A 26,125-nucleotide genomic window follows, 5' to 3' on the forward strand; every position below is an offset into this window, starting at 1 on the left:
TAAATATTTCCTTAGTTTACCCTTGCATTCATTTTTAGTAATGATTAATGCATGTGTATGTTCATGTAAGTATCTAGCCACAAATATATTCACAACAATGTTTCCTATAAATATTCATTAATACTGCAGATTTAGTTAGTTTAACTCATGATATTATTTTTAATAGTTTTGAATAGCGTACACTTTGTCACGTGGAAACCAGCCCTTGTCATTTTTGTTTAGTTTAAACAGTGCTCTGTGAGGCCCCCACATGCCGAGTGAAGCTAGGGGAGCTCGTGAGTTTTCGTCTCACTTCCCCCGAGGCACTGTGTGAGCACTGAGGCTGCTGTCCCAGGCTGAGCAGTAATAGGCAGGCTTGTCCTTGGTCTGGAGGCCAGAGATGGTCAGAGATGCCATGTTCCTAACCGGGAGCCAGGGAATCTCTCTGAGATCCCTGAGAGTTGGCTGTTTTTCCTGTTGATCAGGTGTTTGGGAGCATGGCCCTGGTGCTGCTGCAGCCAGACAGCTCCATCTTTGCCAACATTGTTGCTGTCCCCAGTGCAGGTGAGTGTGGTTGTCTGTCCCAAGCCCTTGGATACAGACAGCTGCTGAGTCTGCCCTGCCTGGGCCACGGACACTGCAGGGGGACAGAGAGGGCCAGGAGATCAGGTTTACAGCCCAATGAGCCAGAGAGTGAGGGGGTATGGAGCAGAGCTGGGTGTGGATCCCCCGACATAAGGTTCTTTCTCACCTGAATAGTGAGGGCGGAGGCAGAGGAGAGGAGCCCAGAGCATGGTGCAGATTTCCAGCTTCCTGGAGCGCTGCTTTGGAAACTGAGCTCCTCTAAGTACCTTCGTATCTCCCAAAAACGTCGTAAGGTAGAATCACTGTATTCACATAAGACCTTGCTGTGTATCTCTTACTTGTCCACCCTGCTCTGGGTACTCACAGGTGAGAAGGAGAAAAGATAAAGAGGAGATGAGCTGACCCAGTGGGTGGAGGTGGCCTGGCTCATGATGACTCTGGGTCCTGGCAGGTCAGTGTTGCAGCCCAAACCTAGTCCAGTGAGCTGATGGCTGAACTCCCTTGGAGCACCTGAGTGGCTTTCATTTGGGCAGGATCATCTCATTGATGATCCTCACTGTCCTCAGACCCAAAATCCTTCCTGCCTCTCTGCCACATCTGGGCATTTCAGTGAGAGGAGCACTGGTTGTCCTGATCCTCTTTTCTGAAGCTGTTCATGAGGTTGGAGTGGAACCCAGGGTAGCTGGGAATTCTAAACAAAGCAGGCATCAGGCTTAGCGATGCACTTCTTACTAACAAGACATTTGTCTTTCAGCTGCATCAACACCACATGCATTGTGATTTCACTTACATCATCTATTAATATTCATTTTCTGTTTCAATTTTTTTATGAAAGCAATGCTCACAGAGTTGAATCACATTCATTTTATTGGCACTCATATCTTCAGCTACTGAAATAACTCTCTATTGTTTTAAATTATCTTTTAACCTTCGTATGTGTTTCCATCTTTTTCAGAGGCTCTTACATAAGTGTATATAATGTGCTTCCAATCTAACTTTCAAATAGCTCATGGTATAAACTTAAAAAAAATTATAGTGCATGTTCATATTTTAAAATAATTTATTTCTTTAGCTCTTGGCTTTTTAATTTTATTTATTTATTTATTGCCTTTGGAACTCATAATAATACTTTTATTTTATTACGTCCAACTAGTTAGCATTCCATCAACTAACTGCAGGTTATAAATTCCCCTTGTGTTTGACAACTAGCTTGTTTTTTATACTTTTCCCCTAGTAAGGACCTTCTCATAAACATTTCCTTGTGTCTCTGTACAGAGTGGACTTGGTGCAAGACAGATGCTCACCCTCTTAAGGTATCTTCGTGCTGAGAGTCTTTGCTCAAAATAGCTGAATTTGTTTATACAACCTGCTGTGAGCGAGAGTTTGGGATTCCCCACATCCTCACTGGCATCTTTTTTTTTATTTTAAATTTGCAATATCATTTAACAGCTTTCCACCCTCAGTGGCTTCATGCCTCACTCAGAAGTATGCCCACAGGAATCAAAGGTCACTCAAATCCCACATTATCTACCTCTTCTCTCTCTTTTATCTTTCTGGCCCAGGCTCTAACACTCTAAACTTTCTTTTCTTGGTTTCTCTACAAAAGGGCTTCTCACTCCCTTCTTGCTCCTTTCTTACACTCTTTGCTTTTTGCAAGGCCTGGAAAGCTCCCCACGCACAGACATGCTTGGCTCATCCCACAATTTCTACTTGAAGATCTTATTCCCTTCTCTTTGTCTCTGGTGGAATTTAACATATTTTGATGTCACATTTATCTGCTCTCATTTTGAGACCCGTGAATGGCTTGTTTGTGTTCTTTGAACATTTTTACTGGGTTTCCTTTTTTTCTGTCTCCGCTCATTTCAAAGTTGTCTTCCGGATACAAACAGCAATACTTTGTCCTTGCCAATGTCTTTCCACTCTTGCATATCATTCTCTCTTTTTACCAACTGGGATCCTCTTTGGGAAAAAAAAAAGCTTCAAATAATTGCAACCAAATACTTCAAATTTTCTTTTATGAATTGACTTTGGGGTTTATTTAAGAAGTACTTTCTCATATGAAATAAAAATAATATTTTTATTTTTCCAAACTAAAGTTTTTAAACTTTTTCTTTTCTAAATTATATTTTAAATGTTTGGATTTTTTAATAAAAGTATGAATTAGGTACTCTACTTAATTTTATGAACAGAGTTAGCCATATTTGCAAGGTCACATAAAAAATCATCAGTCCTATCTACTCTAATTTTTAAGATAATTATGTAAACGTCAAGATCTCAATCATGCATGATTTTAGCTAATATTGCTTGGTAAAATAACTCAATATCTGGTATGACTTCCATTACAAATTTTTGGTAAATAATCTTAGGTAATTTTTATCTCAATTTTCAATTTGAGTTTGAAAATAAGCAGTTTCCTAAAATATTACTGAAATTTTAATTACACTTATATTAATTTGATGGATTCATCCTAGGACGCTGCCATCTTTACAATATTGATTTATACCATCCATGACATAGTATAACTCTTATAGTGTATTGGTATTTTGTATTTTTAACACTGTTTATTATTTTCTCCTATTAACCCCCTATACATTCATTGTCACATCATTTAAATACATTTTTATAATTTTTAGTTAATATGCATTATCTGTGTTGTACTTTTTAGAATAAAAAAGAAAAGTTCAGCAGCAAGGCCTCTATTCCACGACCATAATCCCATAGTGCTGCTTTTGTTGGGGCATCAGGAGTCAGTAATAAAAGGGAGAGTGACAGATGAGAAAATAGAATTCGTTAAATCTGAGTTCCTTTTCCAGTCGCTGGAGACACATGTGAGACCCAAGGATGCTGTGCCAGCTCAAGGGTGGTCTCCATGTCTTTCTTGCTTTCTGATGTGGCTGGAATTAGCCTCCCTCTGTCCACACCATTATCTTTCTGAACAGGTTCTGCAACCCCAGGGACAGAACATGTATTACCCAAACCAGTCTGACAGTTCACCCCAATCACCATGATGGTATCAGGGGACATGGTGTGACTGATCTGGTCAAGTTGTCCTCAAGGTCAGAATTCCTGATTAGTGGGTCAGGGATGGCAGGTCTCAATCATTCTGGGGGGATTGTGTGCAAATTGAAATCCTGGGACTGAGGAGGTAATTTGTTCCCACATGAGCATTCATCCAGGGGCAAGAAACAGTCGTGAAGAAAGAATATCTCAAAGAAGTCTAAGAGGGAGATTCCTCTCTTGCCATCTTGAATGAAAAAGTCCCTTTGATACCTTTGACAAAGGCTAGCAGGCAGTTTGATATTTCCATTGGAGTAATGAGCTCAGGGCCTCCCCCAGCCCCCTTGCCCGTGAAGGCTCCTTCAGCAGGGTGACTCAATACCATCCTGTCCATGTCCTAAGGTCAGCCTTGAGCCCTCTCCCCTCACCCAGGCTTCAGTCCCTCCTCGCCACAAACATGTGCTGGGTCTAAACAGTCTCCCCCAGTGACTCTAGCTGGACCCACAGCCATCATGCTTCCCACCTCCTTGTCCATCTTTTCTGAGGCATCTCGACTTTTCTTCACAAACTTAGCTCAGATCCTCTGTCTTCCTTGTCCAACCCTCTGATGGCTCCTCTACCACCATTACTGAGCTCTCCTCTCCTCTCCTCACTAAGTGATGACATCTTATTGTATTGATATTATTACTCAATTGTCTCATCTCTTCCACCAGATGGTGTCTGGTCCATGAGGACAGGGACACTTCCTGTCTTGTCCACCCTGTTTCTTGAGCCCCTAGACCTAAGCCTGGCACATAGTAGGTGCTAACTGAATGGTGTGGATGGACAGACATCTGGCAGTTGAGGCTCTTTGGTCAGACACAGTGGGTGCTGTGTTCCTGGTCCTGTCCTGATCCATGATGGACTTGGTTCCCAGGGAAGCCTGACCCTGGTATTGAGGAATTGATATGGTTTGGCTCTGTGTCCCCACCCAAATCTCATGCTGAATTATGATAGTAAGTGTTGGAGGAGGGGCCTGGTGGGAGGTGACTGGATCACGGGGGCAGATTTCTCTCTTGCTGTTCTCAAGATTCACAATCATGAGTGAGTTCTCGTGAATTCTGGTTGTTTAAAAGTGCATTATTTCCCCTTCTCTCTCTCTCCTGCTCTGCCATATCAAGATGTACTTGCTCCCCTCGTCCTTCCTCCATGATGATAAGTTTCCTGAGGCCTCCAAGTCATGCTTCCTGTACAGCCTGCAGAACTGTGAGTCAATTAAAGACTATGAGCCTTTCTTCATAAATTACCCAGTCTCAGGTAATTATTTATAGCAATGTGAGAATGGACTAATATAGATATTTATTTCAATATATGGCAGTATGAAAATTTATTATTGCCAAGGGTTGGATATAGCGGTAGAATTGAGAGAGGACTGGGAGACATTATTTAGACCATGTTTGCTTCAGTGCATCTCATACTCCACATTTTGTCCACCAAACAAAATCACAGTTAAGCAGCTTATTTGGTGAATGGGTTGGGGGCTGCCCAGGGAAACTCTGTCACTGGAAAGACAGCATGTCTTTGTCTTCCTTCCCCAGTAGCCTACAGTTCTGTGTGAGCATTAATGCTTGTGTGCCAAGATAAAGAAAAATAGTCAGCCTTATCCCCAGACTGGAGCCCAGAAATGCTCAGTGAAGCCTGTGAACCAGGATAGGACCCTGAAGGCCAATGGCTGTTTTCATAGATGAGGCGCTTTGGAGCCATTCCTGGGAGCTGCTAGTACTCATTAACATGAAAACCACCCCCCAGTGCTGGTGGCACTTCCAGTGCAGGAGATAGTGACCCTCTACCTTGGGGCCCCTGCCACCGATGGAGGCTGAGTCAGCACAGACTTGGCCCAGGACCCTGGAAGTGGAAAAGACACAGAAACAGTGATACTGTTCTAGAGACAAGAGGAGAAAGCAGAGTCCCTTGGGCTTCCCAGGGCTCCTCCCCTGGTCCTGTGTCTAGTTACCTGTACAGTGAGTGAGGAGTATGAGGAGGAGAGGGGACCAGTCCATGGTGGAGATTGGCCTGAGTCCTGCCTTCTGTGCCTACAGCTACAGCAGAGCTTCCCCCAATCTTTCTCCCTCTCTTTATACTCTTTGAGGAAGAGAGTTCATCTATGCGAGTGACAGCCTCTCAGCTTCTTGATCCCACTCTGTGTTTGGGTCAGGGTCAGGGCCCTGTGCCTTCGGGGATCAGGGGAATGAGCAGGAGTGGAACTGTGTTGTCCCAGGGGTTTGGAAGTTTACAGCTGTGAGGCCTTAGCAGAGGGCAAGAGACAGAATAGGTGGATGATGCCAGCTCTGAGCACACCCAGACCCTTCAGGAATGGACCTCAAGCATTCTCGGTTGTCCAACCCCAGACACAGTACTGACTGACATGCTGACCATTCAAGTTTAATATCATCTTGGAAGTAAAATAAATTGTAAGATTTATTTTTCAGAAACAACATAGTCTAGGAAATATTTGTAAAGATACTATATATTGCAAGAAAATAATTGAAGCTCTCTGAGTCCAATTTCAAATATGATAGAGATCTCAAGTATGACGCTGAAGGAGAAAATATAATTGACTAATATCCTATGGTTCTTGGTGTTTATTTATGTGAAACACAATGCAATGGAGAAACAATGTGAGCAGTCTCTGCAGTGACTCAGTCTGATAAGAGGGCAAAATCCACTGAGTACATATTATCCCTTCATTCTATACCTCCCATAATGCATTGTGCCACACCAGCCTATTGTGGCTCTCAGCAGAGACTCATGAATTCAATACCATGTCTTCTGTCAGCATTGGGTGAAAAACCTGTACGTTTGTCTATAGAGTGGGACATTGGATCATTGGATTTCACAGCCAGGCAAGGGAGCTGGACTAAATTATTGTTACTGTCTCTCAATCAGCACACTTCAGTCTCCTCAGATTCTGGTTTTTCGTGTTTGTTTGTTTGTTTTGTTTTTGTTTTTTTTTTTTTTTTGATATTGAGATAGGATAACTTTTATCTTACACTCATGAGATTAAAAAAATAACAAACATTATTTGTTTAAAATGTAAATTATTTTCCCTGTGTCCAGCTAGGGTACTGTCAGGCTAGATAATACACCATTTTTTTGTTGAAAGAAAGTAAGGAAGGCCTTCTGTCCTGCATTGTTCCATCACCACTAACATCATTGTGAAGAGGTCACCAGGAGACAATGTGAAACTTCTGAGGTCAGCAAGGCCTCAAGCAAACTCAAATGGTTCCTATTTCAACAAAGCTGGACTCTTGCTTACAGGCCTGTGCACATGGTAGAGCAGGTGCTTCCTCCCCAGGGGCAAACTCAGAACTCACAGCCACCCTACATCTCCCCTTCAGAGAGGAGCTGTTCTCTGGGATGAAGACTCAGAAATGTATGCCTACGATGGTGGTAAAAAGAATCAGGTTTGAATAATGGACCAAACACTGACATTTTACCAAAAAATTTGAGGGAGATAAAAAGAACATTGCGGTGTCCAGCCTCAGTTTGAAGACCCAGGGGTTCCTGCAACATCCAAGCCATGGCCTGGACTCCTCCTTTCCTCCTACTCTTCCCTCTTCTCTCACACAGCTCAGGTTCATGGAGCTCTGGGTGGGGCTGGGCAGATGAGGGACCAGAAGGCCACTCGAGAGTGGGTATTCTAGGCTGACCAGTCTCTAAGGGAAGAAGGTGCATCATCAAGTACATGTGCCCCTTGAGCCTCAGTGGGTTCATCTAGAAAATGGTTTTTTCTCTCAGCAGAGCCCATCTAGATGGGTGGGGACTCAGTGGGGTGAAACCTCACCCCTGGATCGCAAAAAAGGGCGACATGGAGAGAGGTACCTGAGAGATGCTAGAACCAACTCTGACCACCTGGTCCTCAACTCATCACCTTGTAGATACTGCCTGTTGGCCAGGCCTGGTTAATTGTTTTCTTTCTTCTCTGCCTCAAATAAACAGGGATTCCCCAGGCTGAGCAGAGCCTCACAAACAGGATGAGGCTACTAATGTGCCTTCCCTGCCCATGGGTGCTCTCCCTGATAGGTTCCCCTTCAGCTCTCAGGCTGAGGGCAGAGACAAGAGCAGGTTCACAGCTGACCCTTCCAGTTCAGCCTCATTCTGAGCCCAGTACAATGTGGCCAGTGTGGTGAGAGGCAGGTCTTCAATTGTCAAATAGTTATTGAGCACCTACCTTCTGCTGGGCACAGAGTTTAGTGTTGGGAATGCCATGATGATCTAGACAGCCTCATCCCTGCTTCATGCTGACCCTAATGGGAGTACAAGGAAGGGAGGCCACAGGGGACCTCCCTTCCTCCCTTCTACCACTGGGGGTAAGGAGGCCAGAGAAGCCTCTGCTGCATTCAGGGTTCTGATGCAGGATGCCCTGGTGAGATCATAGAGGAAGAGGGAACAGGGTGTGACATGAGAACTGAGGAAGTATCAGCATGTCCTTAGGCTTCCTGGGATTCAGGTGAAGATGTAGAGAAATTCACAAAGTAGATATAGAGGGAGAAACACAGAGCTGAATAACAGAATCCAGGAGAAAAGAATTCCCAGGAATACAGGGATTGTGGTTCAGAAAGAGAGACCCTGGCAGGGCAAGCGCCTCAGAAATCCAGTAACATGCGATGTGGTTCCCTGGGGCCAGGAGCTTACTTAATGGCAGGGCTTGATCTGTTAGGGCTACTGGAAAGGAAGGTAGGAGAAGCCATGTGTCAGCAGGGGGAGGCATGCAGAAAGGTGAGAACACGGGCAGAAGGAGAGTAGATTTCACTTGAGGAGAGCCTGGATGGAAGGTGTGAGATGGGAATGTCCAAAATCTTTGCTAGATATTTTATATAAATGGGATCCTGTCACTTTGTAGATGTTTTCTTACAGGAGAAGATAAATTCAGAGCTTAGAGTTCTATTATTTTTGTTTAGGACAGTGTTTCTCTAACACAGGAAATTATCCTCACAGGTCCTGTCCTGGTACAATAGAAGCTCTGTGTGTTTTAAAATGTTCTTTATAATTATTTACCATTTTACTGGTCTTTTCAGAAATATGAGTTGATTAAAATTTTTGACATGTTCATCTTACATTTTTGAAAGTAATATATAATCTTTTTTATAATCATACTCTAACCCTTTTGAGGTTATTCATTGAGAAAACCAATAAAAATTACTACCTACTGTATTTACACTGTTGTTTCTAAGGAGTGAACTCTTGAATCTCTGGAATTTATTTTCTTGGATCATGGAGTAGTTCCTATGAGGAATTAAAACTTTTTCCTTGTTCACCTGTATTTTTCTAGAAGATATTTCTCCTCTATTCCTTTCTTTGTGACAATGGGCTATTGATAAATGCTTTTCTTTTTTATTTCTGAAGGAGGTAAAATAGATAAATGTTTTGGCATCATTAGCTAGTTAGTGGAAAATAAGCCATAAGAGGGAATGAGAACTGAAAAGAAGGTGCAGAATTTGGGGAAAGAAGTGGCTGTAGGCCTGAAGACATAACTTGATCTTATTGGATAGAGACAAAATATTCTAGAGAGACACTGAGAAGGAGAGTCTAAAGTTTCAGGGCAAAAAAAAGGAGAATTCAATTAGAGCTTTAATAGCTAGATTGGTGTCCTGAAAGGACAGAGACAGTGCTGAATTAAACAGGCTGACACTGATCCCAGACCACCGGGACAAGGGCCCCATGAAAAGTAGACTCTCAGCAATGACACAGGTGTCCCAGAAAGCAGTAGCTTTGGGAGGCCAGCAGAAGGAGGCCCCACTTGGAAGTGTGTGGGCATTGGGAAAGGTGCAGGTGCTGGACCCTCAAGCTGCTTCTCACCTGAGGGAGGGACAGGTGCACAGGTGGTGGGCAGTGGCCAGTCCTGTGGCTTCCTGAACTGCTTGCCCTTCTTACTCCCTCTGGGACGATGAGGCCATCATGGGGATGTGTATCTGCTTCCTCCCTCTCCTGAGACTACCTGTATCTCAGGTCAGTGCCTGCATGGCAATAGTGTGTCTGTCTAAGATTGGTCTGTGGGAAGAATGTCAGCAACATTAGGGAGCTTGAGCTGGAACTTTGTGAGCCAAAAATTGCCTGGCTTGTGATCCCGTCCAGGTCCCAGCATCTACAGGACAAAACCCAACATGAACTAAGGATGGGAGTGGATGACAGAGTGATGCACATTGTGGGATCACGTAGGCAAACCTCCTTTTTTTTCCTGTTGTCTGGACCCAAAGTCTCCCAGCCATGAGATGAGCATGTGACTGACCCCAGCTGCAACTACAGGCATCTGCATTGCACTGTCCAAACCGATCAGACAACCTACTGGTCAACATCATGGTGTCAGGGGAGATGGTGTGAGTGATCTGATCTAGTATTCTCAAAGCCAAAAATTCCTCATGGGTTGGTCAGAGTGTATTCCCTCATTCTGGAGCACCTGTGTGTGAATGTGATACCTGAGACTGAGCAGTATCTTGTTTGCACATGGGAATTTAGCCTAGGGACAGGACAGGACATGGAGAAGAGACATCTCAAATAAAACTCATAGTGGGATTCCCCCCTTGCCATTTGGAGAGAAAAGGGTCCTGTGACAACTTTGAAAGAGGCTGGGAGGCTGTTGTCTGAGTTTCCTTCATGGTGATTAACTCAGGGCGTCCCCCAGCCTCATTGCTCAGGGAGGCCCCCTCAGCAGGGGGTTCACATCCACCCCCTCCAGTTTTCAAGGCTATTCCTGAGCCCTCTCTCCTCACCCAGGCTTCAGTCCCTCCTCTCACAAACATAGGCTAGGCCTGACCTTTCTCTCCAATGACCACAGCTGGCCCCGTGGCCTTCATGCTTCCTGCCTCCTTGTTCATCTTCTTTGAGGCATCCGGACTTTTCTTCAAAAACTTCATTCAGATCCTGTGTCTTCTTTGCCCAACCTTCTGATGACCCCTCTACCCCCAACTGAGCTCTCCTCACTGCGTGATGACATCATATTGTTGCATTGACATTTTTAACTGATTGCCTTATCTCCTCCACCACTCAGTGTCAGCTCCATGAGGACAGGGCCCCTTCCTCTCTTGTTCATCATGTGCCTTGAACCCCTGGATCTAAGCCTGGTGCATAGCAGGTTCTCAGTGAATGAGGTGGATAAACAGACCTTTGGGAGTCAACCATCCTGAGTCAGACACAATCCTGGTCCTGTTTTGACCCATTATGGATTTGGTTTCCAGGACAGCCTGATCTTGGTATTGAGGGATTTCTCTTAATATGAGACAATACAACAATTTGTTACCACAAGGGTTTGATGTGACGGTAGAATTGAGAGGACAGGAACACATTCTCCACACTGTGTTCACTGGAATGAGTTGTAAAATCTAAATTTTTACTAAACAAATGAAAAGCAATGTTAATCTGCTGACTTGCCCAAGAAGTGGGGGCTGCACAGAGAAGCCCCATTGCTGGATAGGCAGCAGCTTTTTCTCCCACTTCCCCACTGGCCTGAAGTACTGCCTGAGCCTTGGTGCCTGTGTCCCAAGCTGAGAATAAAAATCAGTCTTTTCCTCTGCCTGGAGTCCAGAGATGCTCAGAGAGGCCATGTTCTCCAACCTGGAGCCTCAGCATTGGGCCTATGCCCCTAAGGGTCAATGACTGCTTTCATATATGTGGAGCTCTGGGTCACTCAGAGGCATGTTTGTACCAGAGCACATGCCCATGCCCAACATTGCTGCTGCTTCCAGTGCAGGAGCTGGTACCCATCTGCCCCACAGATGCACACACTGCAGGTGGCTGGGTCAGCACAGGCTGGGCTCAGGACCCTGGACATTAAGACAGACACAGGGTGAGAGGTGGGTGAGTGGACAGAGACACATGCATAATCCTTGGTCTTTTGATCACCAGCCCTGACACTGAGCCCTAGCCACCTGTGCAGGGAAGGAGAAGGCGGGCGAGAGGCCATAGTGGACCCACACATAGCTCTACATCCTGAGGATCATCAACTGGGCCTGGGCTCTCCAAGTCCCTTGTACCCCCTCCAGCAGCTCAGGGTGAAGAGGGCATCCTTCGTACCAATCAGCTTCCTCCCGTGGGCTGTCCAAGCCCCTTCCTGGGCCATGACTTCGACCCCTCCCTGAAAAGCTGACACATGAAGAGGATGGTCCTGGTTGATGCTGTTGTGTGGCTCCCTGGGGGCCTATAAGGACATAGCTGCTGGTCTTGTGAGCGGGGGTAGAGGGCTCCAGCCCAGGGTCAGGGAGTGGCTCTCGTACGGGGTCTCCAGCACAAGCTTTAGGGACAGACTGCAGAACAGCCTACTGCTTGAGGTCCAGATGCACCCATGTATCCTGTCTCCTCCACTGTTCACTTTGTCATCCCTGAGAAGGATGGAGATGGGCAGTGTTTAGGCCATAACACACCTTAGTCTCACATCTCCACAGACCCTCCTTCCTGGATGTACTCGCTTAGCTCACTGTGAGGTTTACAGGGCAGTTCTGGGAGGCTGCGCTCCCTGAGGAGCCTCCACTAGGGAACATCAGAACAGAAAGCCCAATGGAGACAGGGCAGTGCCTCCCTCCAGGATACCAGGAGCTGCTCCCTCTTTCTTCTCCCTGGGCTGTCTAGAGTCTGCTCCCAGACTGCCTTGCTTCTCTTTGGGCCTATTTCTTCTTCTCAGCCCCTCAAGAAATTAGATTGCAGAAAAGGAAAAGATTAAAAAATAAATTTAAAAATATTTGCCAGCACCAGGCATAAATTCTAGGGGACACCGAGTGCAATTTTGAGAGGAGAGAGGGGAGCCCTAGGTAGGCTTCTGATTCCTAATTATCCTTCCTCATTTGGGCACTGAGAGGCAAATAACATCTTTCAAAGGGCAGGGTCAGCACTCTCTAAATCTGTCCTGAGTACATGGAATGATGACTCTTTCAGGATTTGGAAACAATTTCTAAGGCTCATTTTTCTTCTGTCAAGAGAAAATGGTTAGCTCCACAGGCACGGAATTCAGCACATTTGGAAAATTAGGCAATATTTCATAGTCATCATGATATTTTTGTTTCTGTTTTTAGTTTTCCTGAGACTCCAGAAAAATTGAATGAGAAATTGAGAGTAGAAACATTTTAAACCAGACGGTGCTTCCAAGTGGAGTGTGTACATATAAAACATATTTGAAAATTTAAAACTTGTCATATAACAAGACCCTGAGCAGGCTGAGGTTTCTGTCCCACTTCCTCATCTGCCTGTGTCACTGTGTGAATGCCACTGTCCCAGGTGTGACAGTAATAATCAGCCTCATCCTCAGACTGGAGGCTGGAGATGGTGAGGTAGCTCTCAGCCCCAGAGCTGGAGCCTGAGAAGCGATCAGGGATCCCGTCCCCCTTGCTGTAGCTGCCATCACTGTTAGGCTTCATCAAGTACCAAGGGGCCTTCTCTGGCTGCTGCTGATGCCATGTGATGGTGTAGCTGCTGTGCCCACTGCTCAGAGTGCAGGTGAGCTTGACCGAGGCTCCCAGGGAGGCAGAGGCAGAGGGCGATTGAGTCAGCACAGGCTGGCAGAGAGACCCTGAAAACACAGACACCCATTATCAGCTGGAGTCAAGAAAAGAGGGAAGGACATTCCTGGCATAAGTTTGGGAGGTGGTATCAGTGAGTGGAGGTCAGGGTGCTGAGGGCCATCCTGACCTGTGCAGTGGAGGAGGAGGGTGAGGAGGAGGAGTGGGGTCTGGGCCATGGTGCAGACTCCCCAGAGCTCTGCTGAGGCTGACAGATGAAGGTATTTCTTACTCACCCTGTAGTCCCAGAGGAGAGAGAGGGGCCCTTCATGCAAATGTGCTCGTCTTCCTCTGCCCAACCAAATCACTCCCTGTGCCTGAGTGTCGGTCCCAGTGGTGGGGTGACATTTCTGGGAGGGGTTACCTGGGCTGGGCCTGGCCTGAGGCTCTCCAAGGGTTCAGAGAGGGCCCAGCTGCTGGCCCCAGTGAACCCTGCGTGGAGACCAAGTTCAAGTGTTTGGTTTCCCAGCTGAGAAACCCACAGAGCCCTCAGCAGCAGACCAACAGCACCCCCTTCTGCCTAGACCCAGGTCCATCGTGTCTGTGACCAGATGCCAGTGGGTCCTGACAGTGGGTCCCGGACCAGGGCCTTGACCACGGCCTGCTCTCTGTCCAAGGGCAAAGTGGGACCCCTCATCAGGGCAGCCTCCTATTTTATTTCAGACTTTAGTTTTCCATTTAGCCCTCTTCAGTGGGAACAGGACACATGATCCACCCCACTTTGTAAGAAGTCCTCAGGAGAAAGGTGTCTGTCATACACATTCTATTTGGTAGGTGTAATGGGGTAATTTACATTGACTGGAACAGAATGTCTCCATTCTGCAGTAATGGAGATGTGAGAATGGATTGGACCGTTGGCTACATGAGCATCTGCATTTGTAAAAACCATCAAACTGTATAATTAAGACCTGTGAATTTTACTTTATATAAGTTATCTTTCTATATAATAAACAGAAAAAATAGGAGAAAATGGCTACTTTTCAGACAAAACCCGATGGAGTTTGCCACCAGCAGCACTGCTCTACAGGAAATTCTAAAACTGTTTTTCAGTGAGATGAAAAATAATCTCAGTTAGTAGCCCCCCAAATTAGAAATAAATAAGTATTTTAAAAAGTGAAGAAAAGAGGGTAAACTCAAAGGAAAATTGAGTACATAAAACAGTGATTTTTACATCAGTTGGTGCGTACATGCATATATGTGTAAACGTAATGGTGCATGCGTATGTACTTATGAACACATATTAATAGAAGTGCATGCATATTTGTAAACATAACAGAGCTGTATGTTTTGATATTAGGTAAATTGCTAGAGAGTAAATGGAATAGAAGTTTCTACACTGTGACTCTATACTCCCTGAAGCTCTATTTTAGACCCTGAGCTGCCCTAGTCTTTTTATAGTTTCCCAAACAATCAAGGGGACAGATTTTCTACCTTGAAATAAAAACTTAATGTAGGGCTGTCCCCGCTTCACCCCTTGGCCTGGGTGCTCCCAGGCCAGCAGGAGAATGAGAAGAGAAGAGTTGAGCCTGGGGAGGTTTCCAATGGGGAGAGGACACCTGGCCTTTGATAGGCCCCGGGTCCTAGCAGGTCAAAGCTTTGGGCCAATCAGGGAATGGGGAACTTGCCATCTGATCAAACCCGAGGGAGACCCCGAGTGTTTTCCCAGCTGGTGGGACCGTGTCAGGAGAGCTTCAATGTCCCAGACTGACTGCAGGCCCCAGTTTCTATCAGGCCTCTCTGACAGGCCTGAGCCCTTCCCTGGAAGGTCCTAGATGGCCTGGATCAACTTTTCTGGTGCTGCTGCTCATCACCTCAGAACGGATTTATTGAAATTCCAAGTTCTAGATGAGCATCATTGGCCCAGAGGAGACAATCTCACTGGGACTAAGTTAGAGAAGACTTGTCTTCCATCAGCATAGCATAGGAGTAATAGGCTTTTTAATTAGATCAAATAGAGCAACCCAAAAGAAGAAAAATAGGAAAAAAAAGAAATCTATCTTTCCACTTTTTAGTATCCTGGATGCAAAAAATTAAATTCTTTCTACTGCTCATGCATTGGGCAAACCCCTCACCCATCAGTTTTAGGCACTTATTTTGTTTTATTTTATCTTTTTTAAACCTTCATTTCTTATTCAAAAGTACATTCCAATGTCCTACAGTTAGTACTCTGCTGTGTGGAAATAATAAGAAAACATCTAATTTGTTTTTCAAGTATTACATTTTTTACCCATGAATTATCCATACTGGGCCAGGTGTGGTGGCTTATGCCTGTAATTCCAGCAATTTGGGAGGCCAAAGCAGGAGGATCAGTTGAGCCCAGTAGTTCCAGACCAGCCTGCGCAACATAGTGAGACCTTGTCTCTACAAAAAATAAACAAAATTAGCCAGGCATGGTGGTGCATGCCTGTAGGCTTAGCTACTTGTGAAGCTGAGGTGGGAGGATTGCTTGAGCCTGGGAGTTTGAGGCTGCAGTGAGCCATGATTGCACCACTGCACTCCAGCCTGGGCAACAGAGTGAGACACTGTCTCAAAAACAAAACAAAATAAAAAAAGGCCAGGTGTTGTGGCTTATGCCTGTAATTCCAGCACTTTGGGAGGCCGAGGTGAACACATCACCTGAGGTCAGAACTTCAAGACCAGCCTCGCCCACATGGCAAAACCCCATCTCTACTAAAAATACAAAAATTAGCCGGGTGTGGTGGCGGGCGCCTGTAATCCCAGCTACTCAGGAGGCTGAGGCAGAAGAATTGCTTGAATCTGGGAGGCAGAGGTTGCAGTGAGCCGAGATTGTGCCACTGCACTCCAGTCTGGGCGACAGAATGAGACTGTCTCAAAAAACGACAACAACAAAAAAGAAATGGAAAGAAATATCCACATTGTATGTTTATGTTATTAATTCAGGATTACATGATAAAACTTTTCCATCCTTTTACTTTCATTTAATGTTTTCTTTAAACATAATTATAGATACACATTAAGGTGAAAAAATATGTAATAAAGGTTTAGTTACACTTCAACCAGTTTTCCTCAAAAGTGGCATCTTACAACACAATGTGCAATATACAAAATCAGAATGATGCAATTAACATTGAAGTAATGCTTTATGCCATTTTAACTAGGTGTTTGTGTTATCATTTTACTTTTGTGTATATACTTCTATTTAGAGTTTATTGTAGAATCGCATGCTTGTCTCTTGTTTTTTATTTTTCTCAATGTGACAAACTCTGTGTTTAATATATGTGCTTAGTTCATTTACATTTAATGAAATTATTCATATGGTTGGATTTAAGCTTACAATTTTATTATAAGTTTCCTTTTTCTCTTTATAATTTTTGTTCCTCTCCACCCTGTTTCTGCTACTTTTGGATTATTTGAGTATTATTTAGTGGGCTCTTTTGATTTTTATATTGATTTTATATTGGTATCTCTGCACAGTTTTACATTGATTGCTGTAAAGATTACAACATGTACACATAACTATTCATGATCTATTTAGATTTAATAATAGGCCTAATATTTTCCCAGTCATGTAGAACCCTTACAGTTCCTTCTTTTGGTTGAAGTTGTCATATATATATATGTATGTATATATATATAATATTTTTCATAAGTAGAAATTATACCAAAAATGCTATAACTTAGCTTTTGATATGCATATTTTCCAGAACTGTAGAGCTAAAAATTTGGTCTTTTACTACTATATTTATTGGTTATTCTTCCTGCATTCTTCGGGTTCAATGTTTCTCTCCATTATCATTTATCTTCCACCTGAAAATTTTCTTTTAGAGTTGATTTGTTTTGATTTTTTTTTAGATGAATTCTTTCAGGTTTTCTTCACCTGACGAAGTCTTATTTTTTACCTTTTTTAAAAAAAAAAATCTTTACCTGGATATAGCATTATGACTCAACAGTTCTTTCTTTCTTTCTTTTGACTTTGTAAGAACATAACACTGTCGTTTGGCCTCAATGTATACTCATAAAATATCTCTCATTGTTTGAATTGTTGATTTTCTGTATATATTGTAAAGCTTTCTGTCTGCTTTCATAATTGTGTCTTTATCTTTGGTTTCAGTAATTTATTATTACATGCTTGGGCATTTAAAAAAACCTACCTGTTTGGCATCACTGAGTTTCTTAGGTCTTTAAATGCATGTTCTTTACAGAAAGTCTTTAGTGGTGACCAGTGGCTGGGGAGAAAGGGTGAAGAGCGGCTGCTAATTGTGGGTTTTTTTGTGTGTTTGGGGTGATGAAAATGTTTTAAAATTAGATTATGGTGATAGATCCATAATTCTGTAAACGTAATAAGACAATTTAATTTTACATTTTATACAAAGTGACATTTATCTCACTTTTTCAAATAGAGACAATGTGGGAACAAGGCCCGCTGACCCTTTGCAGGGGCCTGTGGCTGAGTCTCACTTCCTCCCTTGCTTAAACTGTAGGATCAGCCACAGGCACCCTCTTTGTTTGTCATAGGCAAGTATGGAGTGATCAGCCTCTGGACAGGCCAAGGGTAGGTTTTTGTCTCGGTTCCCCAACGTGCCTGCAGCACTGTGTGAGCACTGAGGCTGTAGTCCCATATTGAACAGTAATAATTAGCCTCGTCCTCAGGCTGGAGGCCCGAGATAGTCAGGGAGGCTGTGGTCCCAGACTTTGAGCCAGAGAAGCGGTCAGGGATCCCCGAGGGCCGAGAATTTCCAAGCATCACAGTTTTGGGAGCACAGTGAGAAATCTGTTGGTACCAGCCCACAGCATAACTTCCAACATTGTTGCTGTTTCCAGTACAGGAGAGGGTGACCTTCTGTCCCACGGTCCCTGACACCGAGGCTTCCTGGGTCAGCGCAGACTGTGCCCAGGACCCTGGAACAGAGGAGGCAGGCACAGAGAGGTGAGTCTGGGTTCACTACCCACGCCACAATGTTAAAATATAAGAGAAAAGTCACCCCATATATCCCCAATAATCACTTTGGCATTCCACAGGCAGTCACCTGAGCAGAGGGTGAGAAGCTGGAGGAGGAGAGGGGTCCAGGCCATGGCAGAGGTGCCTCAGGCTCTGCTTCCTAAGCCCACAGCTGAGCAGAACTGCACAGAGTCTCTCTTATCCTCTCCTCCTAAGAGGGCACAGAGCACCCTTCATGCAAATCACACCCCTCCCCCTGCTATCCCTGGGCGGCCTGAACTTGGGGAAGATTGAGTGTGGGGTGGGGCTAGGGGAGCCTCTTCTGCTCCTGGGAGGTCCCAGCTGCTGGGCCCCAGAAAGCACAGAGCAGAGGGCCCAGGGCAGGGGTCCAGGGCGTGATTTCCCAGTTGAAACCCCCACAGACCCTCAGGGACAGGCCACACTTCCCTCCACTGTCTCAGAGCCCAGGTTCTTTCCTGACTGGCTTGAAGGTCCTCAGCACTGCCTTGCACACACCAACCCCACACAGAGGCAGCGCTCATGCCCCTCCACCCCCACCCCAGGCTCTTTGTGCTGCGGGTGCTCACCACAGCACATTTCTCGCTGCAAGATGGGTCTCCCAGTCTCAGATGTTGCCTCAGTTTACCCTTTAATCCACTCTCCACTCTGTACCTACAGAGCTCACAGATGCCAGAGGAGGACACTTCAGTGACTGCCATGACCTCTGCAGTTAAGTGCATGCTTTCTGGAATGCGACCTCTTAATGATCCATTCACATCCTTCCTTTAGGTCATCCAGACTCACCTAGAGTGGCTTCCCCTGACCCTGTCCCCACTGAGATCTGCCACACTTAGGCCCAATGCAAGCTCTCTTAGTAAATAGAATGAACAACCAGATATTCTTTTCAAAAATATTATTGACAAATGCTGTTAACAATGCCTGGAACATTCTACCATCATCCCTTATAGCTCATTTTCATTAACCCTAAAGACATCGTAGCAGATATCACTTCTTGTGGTCAGGCTTCAGTGGTCCAGGTCCTCCCCAAGCACAAGCTCTCCATGGGAGTTAACTCCATTGTACCCTCATGGCCACCCTTAATTCTCCTCAAACAGCTGAGTTTAAGGACTGCTGGAAACAGGAGGAGATGGGGCTCTAGATCTAGGCACAAGTTAAGAGACTCAGTTCCTGAAAACTAAAGAGGAAAGTTGTGTTAGGGGATCACTGTTCCTGTGCCAGAGATGACAGGAAGGAGCCAATCGACACAGTTAATGATAGACAATCTACATAATTGATCCCTCGTCACTACATGGAATTGAAAGATAGGGAAAAAAAGCAGGTAAGCGACGATTCCTTCAGCTGTTCCAGCAGCATTCTCAGTTTCTTCTGAAACTCAATCAGAGGCTAAGTAGATGCATCTAGACTCTCTGTCCTTTATCTCATTATTAACAATGTATGGAACGCCTAGTATCACACCCCAAAAATATTTAGAATCCTGTTGCATATAAATATGTGTCTAATGAATAATTCTAAGCATTCTTAATTGCATTTATTGAGTTTTGTTAGTACTCCCAACTTAAAAAGAGCCCCTTTAGATAACAGCCCCTTCAAACACCAAACACCACCCACCAGAAACCCACAGGCCACCATCCACCAGAAACCCACAGGCCACCATCCACCAGAAACCCACAGGCCACCTCTCCTCACATTACATTGGCCCCTTCTTCAGGAGCGTGAAAAAGTCAGAGGAAGCCCCCAGCTTTTTATCTTATTTCTTTGTGGGCCTCCAACACAATGCAACCATTGTTGAAGGCTGCTGTCCTGTACTAAATAGTGATAACCAGCCTCATCCCCAGGCTGGAGCCCAAAGGAGGCCAAACTGCCTGACCTGGAGCCAGGGAATGTCCAAGATCCCTGAGGAGAAGTTGTTATTCCTAAGATCAGGAGTTTGGGGGCATATCCCAGGTGCTGCTGCAGCCAAGCTGTGCCCTGGGTGACGACAATGCTGCTGCTTCCAGTGCAGGTGATTGCGACCTAATGTTCCAGAGGCTTGGTCACTGAGAAAGGCTGAGTCAGCCCTGCCTTGGACACAGACCCTGGAGGGTGGGGAGACAGAGAGGAAAAAGAGATGAGGGAGGGAGGGAGTGGAGCAGAGGTGGGTGGGGTCCCTGTGGAGTCTTCACAAAGACACCAGAGGAGGACACTTCAGTGATTCCCATGGCCTCTGCAGTCAAGCACATGCGACCTCTTAATGATCCACTCACATCCTTACTTTAAGTCATCCAGACTCACCCAGAGTGGCTTCCCCTGACACTGTCCCCACTGAGATCTGCCACACTTAGGCCCAATGCAAGCTCTCTTAAAAAGTAGAATGAACAACCAGATATTCTTTTTAAAAATATTATTGACAAATGCAGTTTGTCAGCCCTCACCGCTGCAGAGTGAGGAGAACTAAGAGGAGAGTGGCCAGGTCATGGTGCAGTCATCAAAATATCTGTATCACAAGACTCCAGCATGGACTTGAACTACCACTAATTTTTTTTTTTCCAGACAGAGTTTATCTCTCATTGCCCAGGCTGGAGTGCAATGGCACGATCTCGGCTCACCACAACCTCCACCTCCCAGATTCAAGTGACTCTCCTGCCTCAGCCTTCTGAATAGCTGGGATTACAGGCATGTGCCACCATGCCTGGCTAATTTTTTGTATTTTTTTCTTTGGTAGAGACGGGGTTTCTCCATGTTGGCCAGGTTGGTCTCGAGCTCCCGACCTCAGGTGATCCACCTGCTTTTGCCTCCCAAAGTGCTGGGATTTCAGGTGTGAGCCACCATGCCCAGAAGTACTACTACTAATTCTTAGTCTCTACAAGTCCCAGTGGTGGAGAATTTTTTGCATTCAAAGGAATACAAAAATGCATCCCTTGTCAAAGGAAAAAATATATATCAGGACCCCAAATTCACTATGCCAAAGGGAAAGTTACACCTGGGAACCAAGTTGTGCAAAAACTGCCTTCCTTGTGTTCACAGAGGTAGCTGCTACTTCACATATTGACTTCATCTTATGTAAAACGTAGATTCACCATTCAGAAGAGGCATGCATAGTTGACTTTCCCCCACTCATTTATTTTCATATGTAAACTGTAGATTCACTGAACTCATCCAGACTCATCTATAATTGCTTCCACTGAGCCTGTCCCTACTGAGTGGTCACAAGAATGTTACCATTTGCCTCATTGCCTACCTCCCACTCTGATTTTTCTCCTGCTTTTTCCTTTCCTCCTTCCTTTCTTACTTACCCTTTCCCGTTTAAATGTTGAAGTCCTCAAAACCCTCTTTGGAAAAAGCACAGGATACAGATTCTACTATGACTTGTGTTTCTTTTTCCTTCTAAATTGATTAAGATCTGAGTCCATTCCTTTTTGGTTTACATTCTAGACTCCGACCAATGCCAGCACCCCTCAGTCCAAGGTAATGCCTCTGTTTCCTTGAGCAGGAAGAGAAGGAAAATAATTTCAACTGATCCAGGCCCCAAGGAGTGAGAGAGCCTGGACCTTGATGGCCCATTGGTCCTGAGAGGTCCGGACAGCTGCAGTCACTTCCCATCTCAGGATGAGGAGTTGACCTGAACCAGGCCACACAGGCTGAGAGAGCCTGATCCTAGACTGCCTGAGTGTCCCTGAAGGTCCTGACAGCTGCAGTCACTTCCAGTCTCAGCTCAGTGAGCTCACTGTGTGCTCAGCTCCCCTCAACCTCCTGAGGGGCTTCCCAGCTGGCAGGGACAGACACGCTCACCCCCTGAGACAGCCTCACAGGTCCCCTGCTGGCCCCATGTCCCTTGACATCACCAGGACACAGCCCTGCTGACTCACTGAGGGTCTCACAGGTGTGGCCTTTATTGTGCTGTTCACTCCCTAGATGACGGCGCTCAGGGAGGAGATGGAGAAGCCAGAAGGACTGTTCTAGAAACCACAGGAAGTGACCTGATGAGCAGATCAGTGGGCAAGCACAGTGTTCTTATTCATATTAAATTTTACAAAAGAAAATGAAAAGTATTTTTTTATGGGCCTCAGCTTCATCTAGTAGACTTTTTTATACCATTAAGGATAGATAGACCATCACCTTTGTTCAGGAAGATGACTGCAGTTTATTTTTTAAATTGTTTCCTTGTTTCTTATTTTCAAAGTCATCCCTCTCACTTCAGTTATGACGGTCGTTGAAGATATCCTTTTGGCCTCTGTGAATTTGCTGATTGTGGACATTTCTTACAAATACAACAATGATTGTGCATTTTTATTTGCTCCATTTACGGAGCATAATTTTTCAAGGTCCATCCATGTGGAGCATGTAGCAACGCTTCATACTTTTTATGCTTGAAGAATATTACCTTAAATAGAATATAGATCTACTATATTTTATTGTGCAACATACAAAGCATGCAAAGATATTAAAGCATTATGTGCACACTTAGTCTTCACAAAACATTTATATTATAGACTCTGGTTGGGGCTTCTACAGGATTAGGTAACATCATTTCTGATCTCATGTGGCTTAAAATACCATTTGAGCATTAAAAACAACTTAGTTCTATGTTGTTTTGTTGATCAGATGGGAACAAGAAACATAGAGTTTTATTTTTTTCTTAAAGCTAGCCTCATGTTCAGTTAAATGTCATAAATGGGATGCAAAGCCAAGGGTGTTCTGATGGCTGAGGACATGCTGTTTATCAGAGTGGTAACAACAAGGGCTGACTTTGGCCTTCAGCAAGGGGACATTTGGTAGTGTCTGGAGACAGCCTGGTTGTCCCAGGAGAGAATAGAATATTAACAGAATCTAATGGGTAGAGGTGAGAGATGCTGCTAAACATCTTACACTGTCCAGGACAGCTGCCAACACAGAATAGCAATAGTGTTGTGGCTCACAAGCCCTGATTTAAACATCTACCCCATGAATTGATCATCTTCTGTCAAGATTTGGAAGGAGAGATTGATATTTTGAAAAGGAAATAGAGAAAATTGTGAGAAGACAAGTGCAACTCTAACACTCAGGCAGGAGAGAAGAGCTACACACCCCAATGGGAAGAGGCTGAGGCTGACCCAGGGTGGGGATGCTCTGGGGAGTTCTTGTCTCACTTCCCCATGGGTCTGGAGTACTGTGGGATTGTGGCTGTCATTAGCAGACTGACAGTAGTAATCAGCCTCGTCCTCAGACTTCAGCCCAGAGATGGTGAGAGAGGCAGAGTTGGAGGAGCTGTCGATGGAGCCAGAGAACCGATCAGGGACCCCAGAGGGTCTTTGGTTATCGTCATAGATCACAGTGGTGGGGGCACTGCCCGGGCGCTGCTGGTACCAGTACACATATCTGCTGTCAATGCTGCCACTGCTGCGGGTGCAGGAGATGGTGACCGTCTGCCCCGGAGACCCCGACACAGAATGGGGCTGAGTGAACACAACCTCAGCCCAAGACCCTGCAAGGAGGAGCAACACAGAGATCAGTGAGGACAGATCATGGCTGGTTCCCAGGGAGAAGGCAGAGGTCATCATCCCAGGTGACATCCGGGAGCCCTCCCTGAATTCCCTGCAGGCAGCCACCTGTGCAGTGAGCGAGGAGGGTGAGGAGGAGTGGAGCCCAGGCCATGGTGGAGACGCCCCAGGCTCTGCTTCCTGAGCCACAGCCAGGAATGAGCCACCAGCCCTTCTTATCTTTCACTGTTGTGCTCAAGGTGGGAGGTCTCCATGCAAATGTCTCCTTTTCTGGAGCCTGCACAAGCCCCTCCTTTGACTTCAGACTGGCTCTGGCTGAGAAATGGACAGGCTGTTCAAGGAGAAGGGGCCACACCCCACTGAGGGCACAGGAACACCTGCAGGTGGGGGGAAAACAGCTGAGGAGCTGGGGAGCCTGAGCAGGGCTTAAACCACAGCGCCCTCTGGTGGATGCATAAGTCACGTTGACCCTGGGCAGGTGCTGGTGCCCAGGGCCCCTGTCCTTCCATCCTGCACGCCTCACAATTCCAGCCACAGCCACTGTCCAGGGGGTCTCTGCTCAGCATCCAGTGCTGACTGTACTTTTAAACTTTCAAATCTGTTCAGATGAGCGAAAAGCCAGTAGAGCCAGCACTCTGGTTAAGACATTTAGATTCCCTTTGTGTTGTTGGAGGTGACGAATATCAGGGAAAATGGGCTCTGTTTGAAGGAAACAGAGGCAAGGTCTCTGTCTTTCCCAGGAAGGACCACATAGGGTGAGGTCATGGGCCCTTCACTGAGGGGAGACCCAGCCCTTCAGGCAGGAAGAGGGAGGAATCGTGGGACCAGGGGTCAGATTTCACCATCAATGACACCAGGAGAGCAAAAGACTCTGAGGACACAGAGAGGGGTGGGTCCAGGTGTGAGTCAGGGGAAAACTTAATTAGAGCCCTTAATCAATAAGTTTCATGAAGGTAGGAGAGAAAGCCAATAGACCAGGTAGTTTTGAAAGAGGCTTGGAGAGAATATCTACGGCTGGTGATGGATGGCTTTCTGGGTAAGGTTTAAAAAAGTGAATATAGGCCGGTGCGGTGGCTCACGCCTGTAATCCCAGCACTTTGGGAGGCCAAGGCAGGCGGATCACGAGGTCAGGAGATCGAGACCATCCTGGCCAACACGGTGAAACCCCGTCTCTACTAAAAATACAAAAATTAGCTGGACGTGGTGGTGGGTGCCTGTAGTCCCAGCTACTTGGGAGGCTGAGGCAGGAGAATGTCATGAACCTGGGAGGCAGAGGTTGCAGTGAGCCGAGATCGTACCATTACACTCCAGCCTGGGAGACAGAGCGAGTCTCCCTCTCAAAAAAAAAAAAAAAAAGATATATATATATATATGTATATAAAACTAACTTTGAAGTTCTTATTTGTGGAGCAGTTGGGTGTTATGCTGCTCTCATAGGAGATATTTTCTAGGACCTGCTTAGGGTCCTGTGATGAGCATTAGTTTCTCTATTTTGGAAAGCCAGGTGCCAGGTAGTGATGCAGATGTCAACATGAAAGGAAACTTAGCAATGCTTGAGCAGCAGGCTGTGCCATCATGGGGGACTGTGTGGGAATGATGCATTAAAGGATTAACATGGAGCTATGAGAACATCTGCTACTTTAAGGGGATACAAAGGCACTAACACTCATTTTACGTTTGAGGAAACTAATTTATGTACTCAATACATTATGCAAGTATTGGTGAAAAGTATATTTTAAAAGCTACTACCTCTGCTTGATGGCAGGTGACAAAGTCATATGAAGATCCAGGAGGGGAATCCACCTTCAGACCATTGTTGTGGTCATACCATGGGTGCATTAGTAATGAGGACGGTGTTTTGTCATGGGTGGTGTCACCTGGACGAGGGCATTACATCCTCACCCACTCAGGGCCGCTTTGATTGTTAACAATTTCACACTGTCTCCTGTAACCTACAATACCTCCTTCCTCATTATCTCTCCAATTTGACTTTTATTCCCCTTTCCACGGCCATGACATGATGTCCAAGATCAAGGACATCAAAGAGAACTTTTCCAACATTTCCCCACCCCCCAATCTTGTACATTTGGGGAATTTGTGGAGGAGGACCAAGATTATCAACTTTATTTTTTTCAAGTTTTCTTTTATTACACCTGACATCTGCAATTGTCTTCTCATATTGTTTCCACGTATTTTTAATTCTATTTTATGGGATTATCTGCTCCTTTACTGAAATATTTTCAATGACATATTTACATGTTCCTGGAAAATATCAGACATTTAGCTTCTGCAGAAAGACTCAGAGATTCATAAAGTGTGCGCTTTTCAAATATAGGAAGGGTACTTTAAAAGTTGATTAATGCCTAAAATGGCACATGACAAAGAAACAGAGACATATTTTAAGATAAAAGTCTATGTTCATTCATCAGAGCATGGTTTATGTTGTGAAGAAACAAGCACTGCCAAAGAGCCTTCTCAGATGTGAAGACCATCGTAGACCATTAGTCTCCTCCTTGTTATGTGTCTACCTCAAATCTGACCTCTTTGTATAAGCGAGGAATGGCATGAGGACATTTGGGAGGGGGCACATGAAATGCCACACATTGATTACCTTGTGAGGGGCCTCTTCTCCGTAGGTGACTGTTACCCATTCCCTGTATTCG

General features: G+C 45.3%; 4 gene segments (V, D, J or C); all 4 read right to left on the reverse strand.

Moving 5' to 3' along the window:
- Positions 1–213: 213 nt before the first annotated feature.
- On the reverse strand, positions 214–7,915 carry LOC129022825 (immunoglobulin lambda variable 10-54-like). The segment is given in 3 exon segments: positions 214–616; positions 731–1,255; positions 7,772–7,915. Coding segments are annotated over 2 exon segments (371 nt in total).
- Positions 7,916–12,719: 4,804 nt separating this feature from the next.
- Positions 12,720–13,264, reverse strand: LOC129023707 (immunoglobulin lambda variable 4-69-like). The segment is given in 2 exon segments: positions 12,720–13,096; positions 13,216–13,264. Coding segments are annotated over 2 exon segments (426 nt in total).
- Positions 13,265–17,529: 4,265 nt separating this feature from the next.
- LOC129023708 (immunoglobulin lambda variable 1-44-like) lies at positions 17,530–18,119 on the reverse strand. The segment is given in 2 exon segments: positions 17,530–17,945; positions 18,074–18,119. Coding segments are annotated over 2 exon segments (462 nt in total).
- Positions 18,120–22,847: 4,728 nt separating this feature from the next.
- Positions 22,848–23,667, reverse strand: LOC129023709 (immunoglobulin lambda variable 6-57-like). The segment is given in 3 exon segments: positions 22,848–22,865; positions 23,112–23,446; positions 23,571–23,667. Coding segments are annotated over 3 exon segments (399 nt in total).
- Between the last annotated feature and the right edge of the window lie 2,458 nt (positions 23,668–26,125).

This window comes from Pongo pygmaeus, chromosome 23, assembly GCF_028885625.2.
Source record: "Pongo pygmaeus isolate AG05252 chromosome 23, NHGRI_mPonPyg2-v2.0_pri, whole genome shotgun sequence".
NCBI classification, from domain to species: domain Eukaryota; kingdom Metazoa; phylum Chordata; class Mammalia; order Primates; family Hominidae; genus Pongo; species Pongo pygmaeus.